Raw genomic sequence first — 22,917 nt, 5'->3', positions numbered from 1 at the left:
AAATTCTCACTGAGTTGGAAACATAACAGCTTTCAGATCAAGGTTCATTGTTCACTCCATATTCATACTTTATGTATTACGTGACATTGGGCACAGTGCGCAGATCGGATCGCTGCTAAAGTATCAGCAAACCATAAATCGCTGATATAAATTTTGTTATAAGTTATGTAAAGCCTGGTGAACATGCAAATCTGCATTTTCAAATTCTAAAGGAAATTACTAAGTAATACTTAATTAATTTCTATCTTGTATTACTTAAAAAACTGTGTTCTATAAAGTTTAACAAACCAGCATAGTGTGCTTGTTAATAGTTCAAATTTAACTTAGTTAAATTATTCCTGGACATAGCGCAAAAAAAATAATTTTCCAGATCGCGTGCGACAGACGAAATGCGAAACCTCTATTTTTCTCTTTCGCGAATGCGTAAGTCCGACTGGTTCGGTACAGGCGGCGCGACGATAGCAAGGTCTCCCGAATTGCCTAGAGTCGCGGACGCAAGCACGCTGCAAGTATCGTAAGTAAAAGTAACTTTTAACAATACCTTGGCGGCGCCTGCGCGCTGCGTACGTTAGTTTCGCCAACTCCTGCCGTGCGACTCTACGCGTCGCTCTTTTCCTTAACGAATATCGAAATAGTCAGTGCCAATTCTGCAATAGCCAAAAAGTTTTCCGGTCGTGACAAAAATCAAATACTTTCACTAAGATTGTTATTTCAAATATATTTGTGTTAAAAAAATATTACGTGCATTAATTTATGACGTCGCTAAAGTTCAATAACGTTAATGAAAATTTAAATATTTGGTAGCTGTTGTACTTGCCGACAATATTGGATGTTACGCTCACTTGAACGTAAGTTTTTTTTTATTTAACCTTACCTGAATTTTATTTAATTTTATTTCTATATAAAGAAAGTGTTTTCCTAGATGATCCGATTCGGTTGCATACATTTAAACCTTTGCCATTGTTGAAATATTTGAGTTGTTCAAAGAGTTTATGTAATTTGTAGTTCAGCGTACGTGTTTCGCATTTCATGTTTGTTATAATTTGCTTAACGGTAACCTAACCATTCTTTAGTTTATTAATGAGGTGATGAAAGTGGTCGAGCGTTTCCCGCTTGCGTCTACTTATGTGGTCACCCGGCTAGTCGGTGAGCGAGTGATTAAATCAACTAGCAATCGGATCAAAAAACTGGTTTCAAACTTATTGTACACACGTGTTGCTACTTGATAGACAAGTACTCATGGCTACTTATTCACTCGCTTTACCACTATACACATAAGCAACTATAAATGTACGAACACTATGATATAAATGAAACCTAGCTTTCCTTTTACAATTTTTTTACTGTATCACTTCTCGTTGAACTAGTTACATCAAGAGTGCTGACCACAAACTGTTACGTGTCTTTTTAGCAAGATTTAATAACATAACATAATACTCTTGTAATATTATGTATGTATAATGTACACATGTATTTTACATATGTGTGTAAGTATGTATAATGACACGCACATACGAATGCTTGACATATGTAAAGATTACATTCCTAAAGGGCAAGAAGGCAGTACTGTGACTAGTTCTGTTAAATATTGTGTTAGGTGGCGAGCCTGCTAACATATTGGATCCAGTCCTCAGTCAAGGACCTAAGATCAAAATACAAAAAAAAAACCTTGGCTGACCTGAAGATTAAACTCAAGTTTTAAAGGTGTCAAAATTCTAACAACATACACGAATAAAGCAATTCCTAAATAACAAACAATTTCTTAATATTAACGTAATAAACATCAATAAAATATTATGTCGTTGCTGAATACAATAATATTGATGAATCAACATGCAACAGAAGTCGATTCTCGTGAGATACAATATATCGAAAGTATAGCATAATATTATCATCCACTGAATATTTTAATCACGAATTACATGTACGTACACTGATATTTCGCTTTCCCCAGCCTATGTCATTTGCAATGCGTACAATAATACCACATTTAACTGGAGCTCCGTTTTTTGAATTCGTTTCCCTTCATAAATATGTAATGAGATATACGATATAATAAGTATTAAAATATTACCTATCTTCTTTATCCATTTTGTACACTTCTAGAGAATTTTCTAGATAACTTGCTATATTGATAGATAGTTCCTTATTCGCAATCTTACCTCAGCGTGCATGTCGCTATTAAAATATAATGATTTCATTGGAGATGAAAATGTTCCTACAGCTCTGACATTTGGCAGTCAAGTCACGCTGTAGAATAAAACATATACATTTTGTACGCAATACCACATTCCTTACAGTTTGCATTCACAACATCCGTCGAAGTAATAAAATAATATCAGCCATTTTACACACGTTCAAAACCAAATATTATGTTATTGTAAATTTAAGGTTTAAATTTGTTTGAATTGCCAAAATAGTAATTAAATATGTTTAATGAATTTCAAATGTATAATTCCTTATGAATGTAATGATGTTAAGAGTGTCGAGACTTTTATATCGAGTAGGGTTATCATACATAATATTTGGGCTACGGAATCAGAGGACAGAATCATTTACCGACTCTTATATTATAAATAGTAGCAACGATGTCTATAATTCTAGCTAATAGAGCATTTAAATGTAATTTAAAGCAATCAATCAATGCGCATATCTGCGACCTTTAGCCGATGGCGAAACTAATAACGCGCGCACTGGGCTCCCGCGCGACGCGCTTCGCTGAACACTTTCCAACGACCCCACTAACTGCAGAAAGCCAGAAATGTTATGCCTAAATTTAAAAAAATAACCAACCTTGATTCTATTGTCAAATAATAGACTAGTAAATCATAATAGACAAACTGTAATTTTCATTATTTCGTCATCTGAACTGGATCGAAAATTATACAAAAGCGAAATACGAAAATCGATTATTGCAACAAATCACAAAATATATATTCCGGAGCGTGTCAAATATACCTAAAGAAGAATGGTGCGGCGGTGGCTAAATCTAAATTATCATTAGAATAGTCTGTGCTCGGTAGTGGCTAGTGCAATGTGTGTTTTGTCAGCAATATTGGATAACGAGATTTCGACAGGTGTTTAGCATGCGGCCGACACACCGACGACGGCCTCGCGCCGCCTCTGTAATGTCCGATGACTTTGAATCATCCCGGCCTTCACTTTTTGTAATCACAGATTACTTGACGGATATAATTTTTCGCTATAATATTGCTAATAGGTGTAAAAGGTGATGAATTACCTAACACGTACGTAATAGTCACTATTCCTCAAAACTAAATTGAAAGCTGCACAAGAAGACATGCAAAACTTAATATATTATTGTTTGCCGTTGTTAGCTTCATTATTTTCTCACGAATTCCCACACGGCTATTAGGCGTTTTATTTATTTCCGCGCTAAGAAAATTCAATCTGTGCACGTGTGGACAATGAATTGTATATTCTCGACATTGATTCTGTGACCTCGAGATTAGGAACAACCCGTTGAGATCGGAGTGCAGTATGACGTCAGTGTTGGGTACGTGTTATTCAAAGATTCTTTGCGTCTGGGATTGGCTGCGCCTAACGCCTAGTCAACATGTCCAACATAAAGTTGGATGCAGCTTGTCGTGAAGGCCACCGGGGCGCGCGGAAGACACCCCGCGAAGCGCCCACTCATCGTACAGTTGACGCAAGCGCACTGGCTGTGAAGCAACTGCAGTGTTACGTGCCTGTACGTGCCACGCTCATGTGCGGTTATGTTTATTTAACAATACCAAAAAATTATATAAGCAATGTCATTTTCTTTCAATAACACCCGCCCGATTTGAATCTTTATCAACACTTTAGCTATTGTGATTGTTACAAATCGATTTGTTTTTAATATTATCAAATTAATTAGCAATGAGACACCTTATAGAAAGTATTAACTAAGCCAAGTTCCTTAACACGGAATACTTGAAATAGTGTTGTTTGGAAAATTTATTCCCAAGAAATCTTATAATTTCTACATCAAATCCACACCTGAGCATACTACATACTAAACGGCTTTATGTTAAATACATAAATTAATAAAAATATGATACAACTGCAAAGAAATTATAAATCAGCGATAGGGATAAAGTAATATTGGTGAAATGTGCCAAAATGAGTATCCTTGATTTATCGTGACTTGTTATTGCGATGCATTGCTTAATTACCTCACTAGGTAACACTAGGTTTTATAATATCTGTTTATATGAACTCAAAGTTCTTAACAGGTATTCAACTGTTTCTTCTTGTTTTAACGCAGATAATATGACGCGATCAAGTAGAATTTCAGTGTATTTAACTAGTGCTTGCCTTATTTGTAAATTATAACATTCCTGAAATCTACGAATTTTGAACAATCTTAACGTAGATCGGGATGAAATATATACTTGTAAATTTTCATACAAATCTGTTGAGCATTTTCCACGTTTATTTCTAAGATAAAGTTCTCTAAGTTTCGAATTTATAATATAAGTATAATTTTTTTATAGTTCAAAACCTGCTTTAGTACCTCGAATGATAGTCGTCAAATATATCTCATGGGGGTTGGTAAACTGAGGAGGCGTCCCGTCTCGGGCCTCTTCCCGGCCCCGAGTGAGGTCACGGCCCAATTGGCCTCCATCCGCAGTGCCGCCGTAGAAGAGTGGCATACCAGGCTGGAGAGTCCGAGTGCGTGATTGAGGACTGTCGCAGCAGTGCGACCAGACTTCCTAAGCTGGCTTGACAGACGCCACGGTGCGCCGACATTCCGTTTGACACAGATGCTGACGGGCCACGGGTGTTTTGGCTCGTTTCTGTGTCGGATCGGAAAAGAGAAGTCGGCCGTGTGCCACCACTGTGGCAACGGCCGCGAGGACACGGTTCAACACACTCTCGAGGAGTGCGCAGCTTGGGATCTACAACGCAGCGCTCTTAGAACAGTCGTCGGAGGAGACCTCTCGCTGCCGGCCGCGGTCTCTGCCATGGTCGGCGGCTGGAGGTCATGGCGAGCGATGGCCTCATTCTGCGAGTGCGTCATCTCGCGAAAGGAGAGTGCCGAGCGGGATCGTGAGCAGAACGACCCCGCCCGCCACCAGAGGAGAAGAAGGAGGCGCGGGATAGACGACTGACCGGCGCCTTAAGCCCTGTGGCTCGGGGCATCTAAAGCATTCCGCCACGGTATCCCCTGCCTGTCGTAAGAGGCGACTAATTGGGGCTTAGAGCGAGTCGCGGGCGAACAGTAGGGGGCTGCTCGCTCGACTACAGCGACTCTGAGGTGGACGACAATGTGGGTAGTAGGTCTCCCGATGTCGTAGACTCCAAAGGAGTCATTCAGCATGTGGGACATCTTAGCCCCTTCAATTAGAGAGGTGCCGCAATGCGGTATCGCGCAAGGAGAAACCCCGGGGCCGTCCCGTATGCGCCGAAGAAGGCCACCGCGGGTTTTGGTTGGTATGCCGGTGTAGGGTATACAAGGGTTAGGGACTCGGTCCAACGCTCGCTCGGATGATGTTATACTCCCGAGTGTCGACATTGGGCCGTAAGACCGGTGAAACCAACATAACCATTCCACTGACCTTCCGAGTGGTGGTAGCGATAACGCGTTTTTTCCCCGCGTAAAAAAATGGTGGTTGGTAAAAAAATTATTAAATCAATCGCATACGTTCAATCATAATCTTCAGTACACTGTGCAACCCTTTTTATTTCTCTCTGTTACCCAAACACCTAATTTTAAATGTGTTTTGAAATAAAAAAAAATAAGCTTTAATATGTGCATAACAAATGGAATAAATATTAAATGGACTCTACTCATAAATTATTCACAGCTTACTGAATTAACTAGTTTACATACAGAAATGATATAGTTAAGTATGTTTATCCAAAAAACTACATAAATAAAATGAAAATTAACTAAGTATGTACTAAAAACGAAAAAAGTTGGACATGCTTTTAACAATTTAAACAAGCAACAACAAAATTCTATCTACTGGTGATTCAACATCGCCATTTGTATATTATATGAATGCGAAAGTAAATCAATCAATCTAAAACCAAATCACGATAAAGAAAACAAACATAACATCGTCGATGGCACAATCGCATTGATCAGATCAAATACTAAACAAAGCAAATAGATTAATCACTCTTTGCCTTCGTTCATTAACAATTCCTATGTGAACAAAAATGAAGTTACAAATACCCAGGTAGCAAACTTGTAAACTGCTGTACCACTTTTGATGTCACAATAGACAATCAGAGTTGCTCACGCTAATTATACTTTTAGAAATGAAACGTCAAAGTAATTACCGTCTTTATTTTCTTCTCTATAGTTTTGAAACATCTTTCAGCGGTATATCTAATTTAAATAAATTAGGAAACGTTTCCAATCGCTCTGTAAATCTATTTCCAAGAACAGGACATCTTTGAGACGCTATGGTTAATTGCCGAGATTTTTTTTTTTTTAAATTCGTGATATTTTTGTAAGTTGTGATTAACTTGTAATTAAATTCATTAATTATATTAAATCAAGTCTGACATTAAACTTGCTGTGAAAATATTTCTGAAAAGGTTCATAACCACTGCCATCAGCATATCTGATTAGTCTTAACAATTGTTGGCCTTCTAGCTTAATTGGCTTAAATGCAGAATGACATAATAAGGAAAGTCAATGCTCAGCGATGTACGGAAGAGTTATACCTCAGAATATTTTGTTACAAACATTTCGACAGGTTAACAAAGGTTTTAATTAAATTACCTATTATAATTAACAATATAACACAAATTATTAAATAATGTGAATGTGTCAAAACGTATTTGAGTGCAACTCTAGATATCACGTCCATGACATCCCAAATGATATCGATTGTTTCACTTGGCCTCTCGGCCTTTTACACTTCCATTGACAGTGAGTACAAAAACGTATCATTTAATTCAAATTACATGATCGTGGCTATTAAAAGCATTAATAAGTAACGGTAAACAATCACTGGTGTTGCTCACGCGACGGAGATGCGCGGGTCGTCAACCCACACTTGGTCGTGTGTAAATACTTACCCGATGACGCCGGCGGCCGCGACCGCGCATGCATTCAGCCGCAATTGAAAACCAATGCCGTTATAAGTAAGTCGCTTTTAGGAAGTCAACGTTTTGGTGTTTCATGCTGCAAGGCATCCTCTAGAGCGAGGATTTTTTATGTGTTCGTTATAAAACAAATATGAATCACTTGTATAAAACTTTTCAAATTAGCGTAAGTTTAGACAGTAAATGAATAGTGAAAGTAACACCTCGTAATGTTTTTTGCGCCTACGTTGTGCGTCACATTTTTTACGCAAATATAGTTTTCAGACCAATGTACTGTGATAAAATTGTCTTTAGTTCGTATTATTTTACGATTTTTTAGCAATCCCTTACACTTCCGTCTTGTATATATATCGGGCTATATACCACTAATATTTTGCCTAAATACTATTCTAATAATATTGTTAATGGAGACAAATAAAGTAGACTGGTGTTATACATGTTTCAGTAATTATCCCGATTATAACCGGAAGCTAAAATCGCCTTCGCCAAATAAAGTTAATAATATTAAAATAAATATATTTTAGAACGTAAGACTCAATGATCACTGTTATTAAGGCTTCTATAAGTCATAACAATGTTATTGATGTCCAGAATCTAATAAAAAAAATTGTTAATTAACGAAGTGGGCTGAGTTAATAAGTTTAAAATAATCCGTTATGTTCAGTACTCTACTGCGTTAAATCCTTTCGGGAGTGAAAGAATTAACATTAAATGAAAATGTTTTTATACAGATATAAAGTGCCATTTATTAATAATATTTTATTTTATTATTTTTTAGGATTATGACTTGTAAACTAAATCATGGAGTACAAACATGGTTAATTTATATTAGTGCAAATGGCAGATCAAGTTATTGTAAAGTAAAGCTAGGAAACCCTTCACTAAGCATCGTTTAGCGTAATTTAAATAATCAATGTTATTTAAATATTCTTGTATAGAATAACTTTGAAGACACTTATTTTATTCCAATCCCTGTTATTTTAATATAATTCCAAAAGTAATAAAATATAATTTTTAAAAAATAGAACAATACTTCAGACATGATAATTATTATCTACAGCACGATTGGGCCGGTTTAATAAGTATAATACCACATCCATAATCGTTGATTCCTCATCCTTTCCCAGTGACCGTCCTGAGCCGAGGCTCGTAACCCGTTAGTGGGTTACCCTCAGCATAGTTGCTCAATTTTTGAAGGGTTAAGAGTGCCTAAAGCGCTCACCCGAAAGTCCGGTGTGTTTATATAAATCGGCCCTGCCAGGCTAACAAACGTATAGTCAGGATAAAAAAAAATCATGGATGTGGCAAAAAAAAAGGCCACAATCTCATAGAAACCTCATGAAGCAACTCCTGTCTTTTTTAACCTCTATTTCTACGCTTAACAATCAGGGCATGGGCAGTGGCTATTTTTGCTTTACTTAATGCAAAGTAAGGAGGCTCTATATAACCTAGAGATGAGGCCGCCATGTCTCAGAAACACAGGTTATACCAGAAGCCAAGAAAATTCGTTAGCTACCAAACTAATGCAAGTCATTAGGGAGGAGAAAGCTGAATTTTTGCATTCTGGGTATCTTCCTTAATGAAACGTAACAGCAAAACTGTCAGTTCCCGTCACGATTTTATGAAACGAAGCAATTACGAACCAAATAGAACCGGAAAACTATGATACTTTTTAGGTCAAAATTTATATCGAAATAATACAATGGAATAGACTTATTTAAATTACATAACATTAAACATATAGGTTTATACTGAACAGAACCAGCGACTACAAATATGTAGCCAATCTCAGTGCTCAAATAAACCTTCGCCATGGATAATGTTCGGCGCATATAGCGCAGTATTTTGTTGCGTAAGCAGCTAATTGTGCAAGTGTCCGGGTGATAAGTTATCGCCATCCGCTTGGTCACGAACTCACATCGACAATTGATATGTACATCTATATATCTCCGACTTTCTATCGGCCGCCATCACAATCGAATGACATTTGCCAAGATATAACTTTATTTTATTGCATGCGTGGCCCTCTTGACCATGCCGTATAAATAGACGCGGCGTTCATAAACATCAAGCTATAAAACAACTTAATTACGTACGTCAATAAAATTATAAGTATTAATTTCATACCACGATAGTCATGCATTTTCAAATTGCCTTTAATAACTAGGAGGCAGATCTCTCGTACGCGAGAATTGGTCCAGGGAAACTCGAAAAAAAATTGTATTTATGTCACAAATTTTGCATGTACATACTGCTATTTTCCAGTGTAAATAACATTGCCGTCAATGAAATTACTTATTTATTAATTGTTTAAGGACAAACAGTAGTAATTAAATTTAACTAATTAAACCTTACAATGCACTCACCATATTTTAAATACCTGCAGTTGTCACGGCATGTATTAAATGTTGAAAAAAAAAAGAATAATTTAAATGTGTAACAATGTAAACAATCTTTAACCTGTAATAGTAACAATTTTCAACTGTATGTCCTTATATTAAAAATTCAACATCTAATTTCCAAGAATTATTAGGGGAGGTAGTCGTGATTTACTGATCGTATATCGTTGCTCACTGATTTCAAAAAATAATTGAATGCAGACTGATTATCCTCACGATTCTATAGTTTGGGCATAATCATTGACGTATGTTCTATCGATGTATAATACATGCCTAGTCTTTTAATTTTGATATAACCGCTGTATCCTTTGCGGGTGCACTTTCGACCTTGCTCGTGTCACTTTCAAAGCAACCGCATTCCAAATTATAATATTGTTAGTTCATTGGTACTGCTCGCCCATTCCAAAATTAATGTTGTGCATAACCTGAGCAGATCTAAATCATTAAAATTCTTCATTTGTTTTTTTATATCACATGATATTAGTAAATACTTAAATATTTATATTCATAATTATTTAACTTTGCTGGTGGAAGTATATATTTTATATTCGCCCGGATAGCGACCGACTACACAAGATGTTAAAACCTGCCATCGTGGCCTAAGTAAGTGGAAGTTAAGAAGAAGAAAGTTTGGTTCCGGGAATAGCCTCTGTATATTCCAAGAGCCCAGCATAATTGTGACGACTGCCGAGGTAATCACCCCACGTCAGACGTCATTCTATTGGACCCCACTCAGCTTACCATCAGGTGCATCACTGTCTCACTCAGGTGGTTCACTTTGTCATGCCCTAATAAAAATAAAAACCGGGTGATTGTATTAATGCTCAAATACCGTAATTTTAAGTTAGTAAAGTAGCTTTTATCGGATATCAAATTTAGCACTGTTAGTACCATATTTTTTTTAATACGTGCAGGTAAAAGTGACCTTACTACACCTGGTGGTAAGTGAAGTGGGATCTAATAATAAGAGATGAGATTATGGTTTATACTCTAAAATAAAATAATGCCTAATAACACCCGGCAAACATACATATCTCAATTCTACGAATGATTAATTTTAGCTTATCTAAGTGCCATTTATAAGGCTCGTGAGATATCGTTTGGCTAACCTAATGTCTACCCCATATCCTTTGTTATTAGTTGCCCGTTCAATATCGAACGAGTTGATAAATTTCGTTCGACGTCCGTGTCCGTGATATACAGGTAGGCGTAACTAAAATGTTATTCAACTTGACGCAATAATAACTACCGGATTTAATAGCTCTATCGTGACGGTTGCCTTCCGCCAGATGTCACAAAAAGTTTATACAGCGAACAGTTGAAAAAACGTCAACTCGTACTAGTGAAATTTGAGGCCGTTGTGACTAAGGAAATCTACCAGCTATTTAGTTTCACACTCCGCATTTTTTAATATTTTATATCATTCCATATACCTATAGGTTTAGTGGAATATTTCCTTTGTCTGCAACATTATCAAAAGTGGATGGATGGATCTTAATTTAGATTAACATAAGCGTGTCATAAAAGTTATAAACTATTTAAATCAAAGTATTTGCAAAACGGTTGTGTTAAAATTCTCCAAAAGACAATCTTAAATTACGTACCTATTGTAGATTTCCTTTGTATTTAATTATTCAGAGTACAAATCCGGACACTCCAGGTCAAAAAGACATGATGTTTCAACTTTCAAGGATCGCGACACGTCAAATAAATTAACTTAAATAAACTATTATAATATCAGCCCTGTATTATATACTGGCCCACTTCTGGGCACGGGCCTCCTCTACTACTCAGAGAAATAAACTGTTAGGTACGTGATCAAAAAACTTTAAAAATAGGCCCATCGTTTGCTCTATTACATTATTATAATGTAAGGACCTTTAATTAAATAACTCGTTCTTACAAGTCTAGCTATGCATCAATGTTTCATAATATTCTAGGGTTGTGTATTTAACACTTTATCTCTAGTGTTGTAATTAGATTTATAATTATTTATTTTTCGCCTTTTTATAAAAAAATACTTATAAAACACGAATATTAATGAATGAAGAAAAATATGTATTAAAACTGTTTTTTATCACCCACTGAAAATGTTAAGTTATTAAATATCCAGACAAGTATTTTCGAAGCAGCTAAATAGGTATTCAAAAACCTAATGAACGTCGAGTTTCTTAAGGAGCGGCCATAACAATACTGGCCAGGAGCACTTTGAACATAAGTAATAAAATACCCACCATCAATTGCGTATTACAAATTATCCACTTATTCCAAACTTAGATTACAGTAAAAATAGGTATTTGGAATAATTCGCGTTATACATTTAGGCCCAGTTTTTGAGTTTTTATAAAAAGAAACGTCAATTAAATAACGATTGAGGCGGCATTCATCTAACTCACAGAAAACTGTTGCGTGCCGCCATAATTGCTACGAAACTAGTGATTTACTGATCATGTTTACACATTTTGCAACGTACCTTCCTACCTACTTTACACAACACTATATCTAAAACATACTATTCCGATACGCATATGTAGCTAGCATGTATAATAAATAATAAATTTTGTTATAATAATACATTATTATTGTTATTTAATGATTATACGGATGATAAGACCCTTACAATTGTATGGATAGGCTGTCCTATGAAATAAAAGTAATTGCATGTGTTGTTTCATTTTATTTTATTGATGTTCGTTCAACGCAAAAATACATTGCATACATTTTACCTAAAGAGAATAACATATAGTTACGTAGTCATAAAATATATAGTTATACTACTACATTTCATAAACATAACAATCAAAGTGAACAAAGTTACCATTAAAATTAATAATCACTGTACTAAAATAGGCCAAAAGATTTCGAATGTGTGTTTATGTCGAGTATGTCAAGGCAATAGATTTTATATTAATCGAGACTGAGATCATAATGGGCCACGTCGAACGAAAACGTTGAAGGCAGGCAACGCCATGAATAAATGCATGTTGTACTAACAAATATGCATAACGCATTAGAATGCTTGCTTAATACAAGTTTTACATAAACAAAAGTAGTCTACATCAATATTATAGAGATAACATTTGTATGCTTGTCTGTAAGGTAAATTCTTTAACTATTTAACAAAACCCTCTTAGATAGAACACTAAGAGTAAGAAAGATGTTGCTCAGTTGTGGGCAGTATATAGTACACTGCTGGTTTAATAATTATTTAACAGAAATATAAAAACCATATGTAGTATAGCCGCTGGCCGGAGGCATAATATTATGTATATTATACTAGTTGACCCGACAGACGTTGTCCCGTCTTAACTATGAATTTAGCAGCGCGCAGTTTGTCAATGGCTGACAGTTATTTCAAACAATTGACAGTTATATAAAATCAATATTTTCGTTAAGTTTTCTTAAATTTTCTAATTTACCGCACTATTTTTTGAATTGTTTCCTTCATAAGAAGATTCACCAGACAATAACAAACACAACAAAAAAAATTGTGAAATCGGCCCAGTCGTTCACGCGTGATGGCGTGACCAAGGGAAATAGGAATTCATTTTTATATATATAGATTTATAAGTAATCAATTATTCTTCTATTTTACTTAATCTCGAGTATTTCCACGAACTACTAATGCTGTAATATTATCTATATTATAACCAATCATTTTGTAAAACAAAAAATAAAAAAGGAGCACGTAAAAATATTTACAAAGCTTTTAACGTCATTGTTTTGCACATTTATTTTTAGTCTACGAAACAATAGAATTCGTAACATAAATAAATATATACTTTTTGTAAAGTTTGTCAGAGCTATTTAGATAAAACTATTTTAGCATGTTATTTAAGTATTTTATAAAAATGTACTATAACGATCTTAATAATTAATTTTAGTCTTATTATAGTATAACTAATTTTTAGGTAGAGTCTTTTAATCTGTTTGTGTTCACGTAATAACCACTGAGCCTATTTTAATAGGTTATTATTATTATTATGGTAATCTTAAATCATTTGAACTTCTCGACTAATAAAACTAATTAAATGTCTATGAGGAGGAGCTAAACAATGCAAATATAGTTCCATGGAGAGACAACTGTTATTTAATATTTACTAATAAGTATAAATAAAGTAAAAACTACTAGAATAAAATTAAACTTTAATAATTGCTATTATGAGTATAATACAGAAAATAAAAACATGTAGATATACCAAAAACTGATTTATTTTTTTTACTAACATTACTTGTATTAAATGTTCAACGATATACCTAACAATAGAAATAAATAGATTCAATATAGTAATGAATTGCACAATATAACTCCATTTCAATGTTGACATCTCACCATAACTATGAATTATAATAGCTTTCTTGTCGCCATGAATGCTACAGTCACATTGAATCCACGCACAATCGTACATACATAGCAAACGCATGATTGTTTCCACATCACATTCACATGACAACACGAACATGACATTCCATAGACATCTTAATTGCATTCTATGACATATCATATGGCACCAACGAGCGTTGTTCTATTGAACAACAAAGTTATTACCTCAAAATAACTGTTAAGCAATATTTGCAACGCCTGTCACGCTCCGCGATCATTTCATGCAACGAAGACCACTTTTATCTTCTTCATTGAATAAGATAGCAGTTATTAAATAAGCCATTATTTTACTAGGAGTTGCTCGCGACTCTGTTTGTATGAAAGGCTTTCCAAGAATAAAAGTCCCAGTCAGATTTCCACAACAGAAACTAGACTTTATTTCAACCCAAGACATATAAGTGTATCAAATATTTATAAATCCTATTAAGGGATTTCTAGATTTACTTCTTACCAACATCCAAAAAACCAAATATGCAATACTCAGAGATATTCACATTCGTATTAGTAATATATCCAATATACACGATTCTTTAATGCGGAACTAATAAGAGCATAAAGCTACCGAATTGCGTAAAGAACAGCCTTAATCTCATTTCATCAAGGTTTCAAGTCTGATCAAACAATGAGGATGGAACGCGCAAATAACATGAATTACGATTCGGTTTACTAATGGAGTGCACATTCAGAAGCTATGTGTAAATACGTGCGTCGCGTTGGTCACTCACATGAACATCACTTCAAAACGCATCAAACATGTATAGTCGAATGTTTTACAGTAGTGGTATATATTGGTGCGTGTCACACGATTTTATGCTTTATTTTTGCCGCATTTATGTTTTAAAATATTAAGTTATGATGTCTTCTTTTTACTTTTTCTGGTGATTTGCAGTATGCCACTATAAGTGAGATAAGTAAAACACACTTCTATGGCTGGGTGCCTGCATGACGTTTAACATCTAGAAGTTAACGTCATGTCTAACGCCCGAAATTAATAACCAATCCTAATCCAATGTATGCCATCTAAGATTGATAATTCATTCGTTTTTATGGATTAAGCATGCCAATAACCAATCCATAGATTCAGTAAGCTATCTCTAACAATAATCGATCTTTGAGAGGACGGATTACAGATCATAGATTACCCTCTGTTTGAAAATGACAGTTTACGCTTGCCAATACTCTATCTACCCGTTTTGACATTTGATTTGATTGTTGTAAACAATCGCATTTTCCAATCGGACCAATTCCTCAGTTTACTCAATATGTTTTGAATATCGCTTACACTGATTTTAAGGGAAACGAAAAGGCAATGGAAATATCCATATTCTCTAGTGACAGTGACGACAGTGATGGAGGGACTAGCGATACTGATAGCGAAACTGAAAGTCGCGCTTCATCACGGGTAATGAAAAGCATGCAGACCCTGGATGAGTTTGATTTCACGTTTGGATTAGGCTTTCGAAATCTGCTTGCCAATCATTGTTAGTTAAACTGATCTCGTATATTCGTGTTACTTCTATGTACAAGGTAAATAATTTTTGACATTATTTACAAAAAATACCGTACCTACCGAACTATTAGATAGGTACTAACAAGGGGCAATTGCATCGTTTTTTCAGGAACTATGGTGTTTCTCCATTCCATCAACTTTTGCTGAGGAATAGGAAATATTTATATTATCTTTTTCAGGACATTTGGTACATGGAAACGTCGCTTCCCTGTGATTGCATTGACATTGCGTTTATCTTTACCTAAAGTTCAAACAATAATAATTGCAACTGCAGTTTTGCACAATATTTGTCGGAATCACAGGCTAGAGGAAATTCCAACCCAAGTGGAATTATCAACTGCTGATATTATTAATTATGAGAACAATATAGAGAATCAAGATGTTGGAGAAAGAACAGCATTAGCAAATAACTTCTTTACTTAGTAAAATAAAATACCTTTACAATCACTGCTATTTATTTTATTGCTTATTTACATTTGTAATTCACAATAATAATTACAAATTAACATAGTTTTATTAGTTGAAAGTTAAAACATAGAAACAGGCAAAATTTCCATACATTATCTATACTATTATATAAAGCTGAAGAGTATGTTCGTTTGAACGCGCTGGTCTCAGGAACTTCCGGTTCGAATTGAAAAATTCTTGTAGTGTTGGATAGCCCATTTATTGAGGATGGCTATTATAGGGTATATGTATATCATCACACTATGACCAATGGGACCAAAATCGGCTAAAATTGATTACTTTTGAGAGCTTCCGTTGCGTGCGCTGCGTAAACGGTTAAAGTTATGCAACAATTATGTATAACGGAATTGTAATTTGTTTCATAACACTGGATAATGTGTACAGAGTCCAATTATTATTATATGGCACCGAGTTTACTGCGTACTTCATACTAAAAACTAAATCATTTAAAGATTTATTAATATATTATGAACAATGTTATTAAACTTCAGTGTCAAAATATGTCAGCAACCACATTACTCACGTTCCATTTTGAAACTAATTAAATAGTTTGTATCTTAAATATGACATGTACTAATTATTAATTATTTCTTTTGAGGGCTAAAATGCATAAAATATTTTTTATTACTCCAAGTCTTATTTTTCGCAATTAGGCAAATATTGAAACGAATAGTTTGTATGGAAATTACAAAAGTATTTTTTACGAATGGAATATTCTGCATAAAATGGAATGGTCAGGAGGGAACGCATCTGGAAAGGATTGCCAGCGATCTATCCTTGAAGGCAAGCAAGGATAGGCGAGTTAAGATATTGGCATGCCGATAGGAGACCAATCGAAAGATAGTCGGCAATCTAAGATAGGTTTCAGTCTTGGATAGTAGATACATTATTAATTTCGGGCGTAAGTGATACAACTACATTTAGTTATTATATTACACCCTTTTCGTAACGGAGCTTGAAAGTAGGACGTCACTAAACCAGTTTTTCTGCTTGCCATGTAAACCTGTCGCGGCATTTTTTGCTTAAATCATATAACTATACTCTATGAAGTCAGCCAATGATAGCACAGAAAACTGAATAAAATCCCAGGACTGCTGTTACTTTCTTTGCCGAGCATTTTGTTACTTGTCATATGCATTGATTGATTTCCGTACGTATTGTTTTGAGCGATTTATTAGTATTACTTCAATACGTTTGTCCGTTCACAGAATTAACATTTCACTGTACACTTCTCCGAGATTAATGTGCCGTAACTATACGTTTATGTAAGGCTTGATATATTGAATTCATTCGCATCTTTCCCAGATAAAAAAGAAATATGTGTTAGTACAGGACTTGCCTATCTTTTAAATTCCATCAGCACCTTATGCAGTGACATTTACATTTTATAAACTTTTTCACATTTTTTTTCATTTAATACTATTAATAGTAGGATCATAGATGCTACGCAACTAGATGCAGATTGTATTGAGTACCAGTAAAGTCCAAATTCAGCAAACAATTCAAACACCGAACATGGCTTAACAATAACGCAAGTATCATTAACCCACGTACCTATAAAAGCGATACTGTTCACCATAGATCTTACTGACTTTGATCGGTACACCGCGTGGCAAACGAGGTGAGATTTCTACTTGGAGCGCATGTATTGTGTTATGATCACAGTACAATTATTATATTGTTGCGATCGGGTATTTGGCAGCGGAGGTCGCTACGTGAGTCGTACGACCCCGCAGCATACCTTGATACACAGACTTTGTATCGAGTACTGATATAACACCTTGGTCACCCCAAAAATATGCGCTACAGTTACATTGGCCGACGTAATCCTGGCGATACTGTAAACGTTACGTCATTGCTAGTTTTTAGTGATAATGAATATTTAAGTAATGGTGAATATTTAACAGCAGTTTTTTCTATACGGTAGGCTTCTCGTGTTCTTATATCGTGTACTATGTGATTATATTTTGTGGTCTATATTACATATTCCATTACACTTTCAATTAGATCATTGGAATTACTGAGAGTTAAACATTGTGAGATTAAACACTGATGTCTTGAGGTGAGAAGTACTTTAAAATTCCATTCTCTCCGGAGGTTACCACCTCCAGTAGTACCCTACTGTTCATAGATAGGCGACTACCATTAGCGAATAACCTTCTAGTCCCGCCATTCAGGTCAATAGAAAAATATGTCAACTTCTGCGTTGACACTATGCTTTTCAATTTATCATTAGAATATAAAAGATTTATACCAAACCAATGTCAGCAGCACAATTCAGTAGCAAAAAAATGTATCGTGTATTTATGAATACCTGCATGACAAAAACAAATTAAGTTTTTTTTTTATTGCACAAATTTTTTAAGTTAAACATAGCTTTAAACTTTATTAACCTTTACACTGGAAGAACATTCTGAACACAATTTTATAGGTCTTACTGGAACTATAAATCGAATTCCTTTAATTTGTCCTTATTCATTTACCATGATATTTTAGGAAGATCTTTGTTCAAAGCTCAACTCTAGGCAGTTTGGATCTCTACAATGATTTAAATTTACTCCACACAAGGTTAACAATAACCTCTAATTGCAATTTACAGTCGTGAGTCCTAGAAACGTATATTATAACTAATAACGAACGTGAACAAAAGGAAAAAATCACAATTATATCATCGGCCGTGCCCCGCCACAGTCACAACTGGCATTAAACCAACCGGTTCGATGACATTCGACCACTTAATACGTTTAATATTCTCAATCACCTCAGATGACCCAACTTCTTTCGCCACAGCATATTAAACATCTTTATTTTTACAAATTCTTTCTCAGTATATAAAAATGACAGGTTGAATGTTTCCTGTGCCATAGCCAAAGTCGGTTAAGCAGATCTATTACGCAACCGAGTTGACCTTTAAAAGGATTTCATCGCCCGAACATCGTTTATACCTATTATTTACCTATACAACGTCTATTTAAATTCGAAATCATCGCGTTTTTGTATTATAAGTTTTTAATTTCAATCGTCTGCTGTCAATACGGTATTTTAAGCGTTTCGACGAAATGAAATTATGTAAAGTTAACTCGACAATAATATTATTATCAACGCCATGACTACCACTTTTAATGAAATAAGTTTTTTGATGCATTGCGGTTTTCCCTATTATTTAATTGCTTAACGTTTGACATTTAGAATTTGAAAAGGTTAAATATTTTTTTTTTTTACTTTTACATCGTAAGATAAAGGATGCTGTTGCGGATAGGCTAACGTAATGGTATTAAAGACCCGGACGATAGAAACCCCAGGTATTGAAGGCCGTATTGATCCAGAACATTTATATAAACTGTCCGTAAAGCTTATTTTCAAATGGCAACTATCGCTACACTTTGCTAGGAACGTGGTTTGAAAACGTTAATACTAAACTAGTTCGGTAAACGCCAATAATCATCCCTATTAATCCGGTCTAGCTTAATGACGTGTAATGATCATCTATCAAGGTATTTCTGTCATAATCTATAAGCAAGTGCGGTGTTGGAGACCCATAGCTAACGTTCAACTGAACACAAATGGAAGAGGAAAACGTTTGGGGTCCATTTTGTTGGTTTGTCATTTACAATTATTGTAAAACCTCAAAATAATATAAATTAAAACATATTTAATTTATTTAGGCGCTTTATATACAATTTATTTATGTTTTAGCTAACTAATATTCTGCTAGTATTCTTGTTTAAACATAATGACACTTTTTAAATAAACTTCGAGACACTGACTTTTAAAACCGGCACATTGCTCTATGTATACGAAAGTGGCGCATCATAACCTCTACGTATTTATATTATGTATTAAAAATAACATGACAAAATTATAACTTATTTTAACTAATTATATTATTATTTTAATTTTGACTTTATACCTACAATATTTACGTACTTATTATGAGTAACTTGAATAATTGGTGTAATTGGCTTATATTGATCGTTCCTTACAAATGAAGTGTGGGAGTACTAGTTGCACCTCTGACCCTTCGAGAATTAACACTTAACCATATTTATGTTATGACCTAATATTATGTTATGCTGAGGAAACGTGAGTATGGTAACTCTGCCTACCCCTTAAAAGGAAGCGTGATACTGACATGTGTGTAAAATAGTGTAAGTAGCGGCAATACTTCAATAGTTATATCAACATGCGAGTTGCCGAAACTCATGCAAGCTTCAAAATTTCCAGAACCCAACATGTTATGGTTGTATAGACGGTACAAGTTGCTTGCGGTTGTTGACTTGTGCAAGTATTCTTGCTAAATAAACCTCGCTTAATACTTTAAAAGAAACATACAAAAATGTAGGAATTAACGATTTTGAATGCGTTATAACTCAATTACTTAGAATTTGACCTTATGACATTTGATATGTTTTAGCTGCATTATACCCAGATAACGTGCCTGATCGAACATTTGCAACCTCTTCACGTAAAGTTGCTCTAGACCAAGATATTTCAGTTTTTCTTTTGTAAAAACGAAACTTCTAAAACAACAAATATACTACGAATATAATACGCCCTTTTATTTAAGTCGGCTCAAAACAAAATACCTTGAGTACAAAAAATTATGTTATTATATCTGTAACTTGTTCCAGGTGATGTGTTTGATGTATGGGAGTGAGGAGGTCCAGCAGTAACGCGCGGTCGCGACGGTCACAATGCGATGCGGTCGGTGTTGGTCGCGCGTCGCCACGGACTAGCCGACACGGCCTCGTTGCTCCTTGCGTATCTAGATTGAGGTGAGACATTATCTTCCCATTTTCATTACATTTCCACGTATACCTGTAATTATTACATTTTGTGATGATCTACATAGATGAAATCGAATTTGTCTCATAAACTTTTTACTGTTCATTTATTAATGAGAGATAAATGGTTATAAATTTAATAGTTATTGAATATCTTCAGTGAACGGATATTTCGTATGAAACACGAGTTATGGGATTAAAATTATGAAATTGTTTTAGCCTGATATCCTAAGGACAAAGATATTTAAATTAAGAACATAAACTGTTTTTGAATTTTTCGTGAACGATCACACCCTATTCGACGCAATCTCCAATAAAAGAATAATTTTCTTATTTCATAATTCAATATTTGAATTGCCAATGCACTGTCGTCACAGGTTAACCATACTAAATAAATAATGGTATTTGTTACAACGGTTAAAATAATTTTCTAACACGAGGAGTCGAAGGTTAGTGGCACACACGCAAGTTGCACAGCCACTGTTTAAGTACCAGGTTTAAATCCCAGAAGCGACAACGTTAATAATTATCAAAAATGTCGACTCTCTTTGTGCCGGTCAACTGTTGCCACCGCTTGCTGACCATCGTGTCAAATTGAATATGGTAATTGCTACCTTATACATATTGACAGTTGATATTTAACTTAAGCGACATTATTTTCAAAAAAAATGCTGTTAAAAAATAGAAAAAATGCTGTTTTTAAATATGTATGAAACTTGGTGTCGTAAAAAACAATGTTGCTTAAGTCAATTTGCTCTTCAACCGCCGATATTCTTACATTAGTTTATGTCATTATTACCTATACCTATTTATACTTAGAAAATGTTGGTTAAATGTCCTGTGTAAAAATAAAATATAGTATCAAACCTCTCATGGTCCCATGTCTTTTCCTCCTTGTAAGCGACAGGATCGATGAGCATCAAAATGTGTGAATGGAAATCTTAATGTTTTTAAAAATGATGGGACAATCTCTTCAGAAAGTTTTCTTGTAACTTCAACAGTTAAGGTATCTTGGCTTTGTTGCTTCATCTCAAAAATTCCATATGTTACATATAATATTATGTGTGTATTTATGTATAAATAACGTCTCAATTAAATTAATTTTATTTATTATTCATTTTCATTCACTTAAACTTTTCTTTTATTCACTAGACTGCTCGCTTTCCCCTTTTCTTATATTCAACGCATGGTTGTCAGAAATATATTGCCTAGAGTAATAAGACCGACATTTGTACTATTTTTTTAATTTTAAAATCGTATGCAATAAGGACTGAATAAGAAAATTAAATATGCCACGAACATAGCAACACACAGCATTATACACAGCAACACAATATTATTATTTTCTATTTACGGTAAACATCACAAAGTACAATTTATTTGCTAGACCAACACATTTAAATAATATATTAATATGGATGAGTGTTCTATATTACGTTGAAAAGGCCTCGTCCGCGTGTCGAAAGGAAACTTTTGTTAAGAAAGAAGTTGCGGCAATCTTCGCATAGACAGCAAGATCTACACACCTAACATGAAGTCACATATAGGGTTTTCCGCGACACTCATAACATCTCGTTTTATGAACAAAAACTCTTTGGCCCCATTTATTTAAGAGAAACTCCGATACGTTAGTGTGCCAAGGCCATCGAACAAATTGATATTACATCTAGTGAGAGTTTGCGGCACTGAGTTTGCAAACTAGCTATTTGTCACGTTTTTATGTGGACGCTCGCCAATATAAATTCACAATCCCGTGAACTATGCTTAAATAATTTCGAAATGTTCATATAGTAAATGAAAAAATGTCTGACGTTCTTAAATAAATGTAAATCAAATATTGCTCAGAGCATCGAGTCGGTAGGTCATCGAGCTGTCGCCGGTCTATAATTAGCTCCAGTTACTAATGTCTTTTGATAAGAGCCATTCCGCTGCGATGGTGTGCAGCGGCGGTCCGTCATGTCTGTTATTAATTAAGACGGAGTCATTGCTCGCGCTGCACTGGCCGTTACTTACTGTTTCATGCAATCGAAACACTCTCAGTTTACTCGACTTTGCGACAACAAAGAAACGGTTTATTTTTGCAAGTCTGTGTATCAAGGGTGCCATGACTTATAAATATAATGTTTTTTAATTCTACTATATCCTATTAATTTGTTAAATTCCATAATAAAGATATATTAATGTATAAAATATGTTTCAGAGTGTATTGTACAGATTTTATTGAAATTGGACAGTTACAACAGATAAACCATGTCTAGTATTTAGGCTACTTTTATCCCGGTAAGGTTGACGATAGCGTTTTAT

At 34.7% G+C, this 22,917-nt stretch overlaps 2 protein-coding genes across 3 annotated transcripts in view; both read left to right on the top strand.

Annotated features, from left to right (window-relative positions):
* Nucleotides 1-434: 434 nt before the first annotated feature.
* Nucleotides 435-22,917, top strand: part of LOC115441091 (mucin-5AC) — a 48,216-nt gene continuing 25,733 nt past the window's right edge. Inside the window, exons 1-2 of one of the 2 annotated variants that reach the window (XM_030165691.2) lie at nt 435-514; nt 20,461-20,604. The gene's annotated coding sequence lies outside the window, so the exon portion shown is untranslated. The other variant, XM_030165690.1, reaches the window with a different exon arrangement.
* On the top strand, nt 4,643-5,398 carry LOC119190764. Its single transcript, XM_037443476.1, has one exon. The coding sequence runs from the start codon at nt 4,770-4,772 to the stop codon at nt 5,115-5,117; it is 348 nt and encodes a 115-aa protein (XP_037299373.1). The 5' UTR covers nt 4,643-4,769; the 3' UTR covers nt 5,118-5,398.

The sequence above is a fragment of the Manduca sexta genome, chromosome 26 (genome assembly GCF_014839805.1).
Source record: "Manduca sexta isolate Smith_Timp_Sample1 chromosome 26, JHU_Msex_v1.0, whole genome shotgun sequence".
Classification (NCBI taxonomy): Eukaryota; Metazoa; Arthropoda; class Insecta; order Lepidoptera; family Sphingidae; genus Manduca; species Manduca sexta.
The sequence above is the reverse complement of the archived record's forward strand: the minus strand, read 5'-3'. Positions and strand labels throughout refer to the sequence as shown.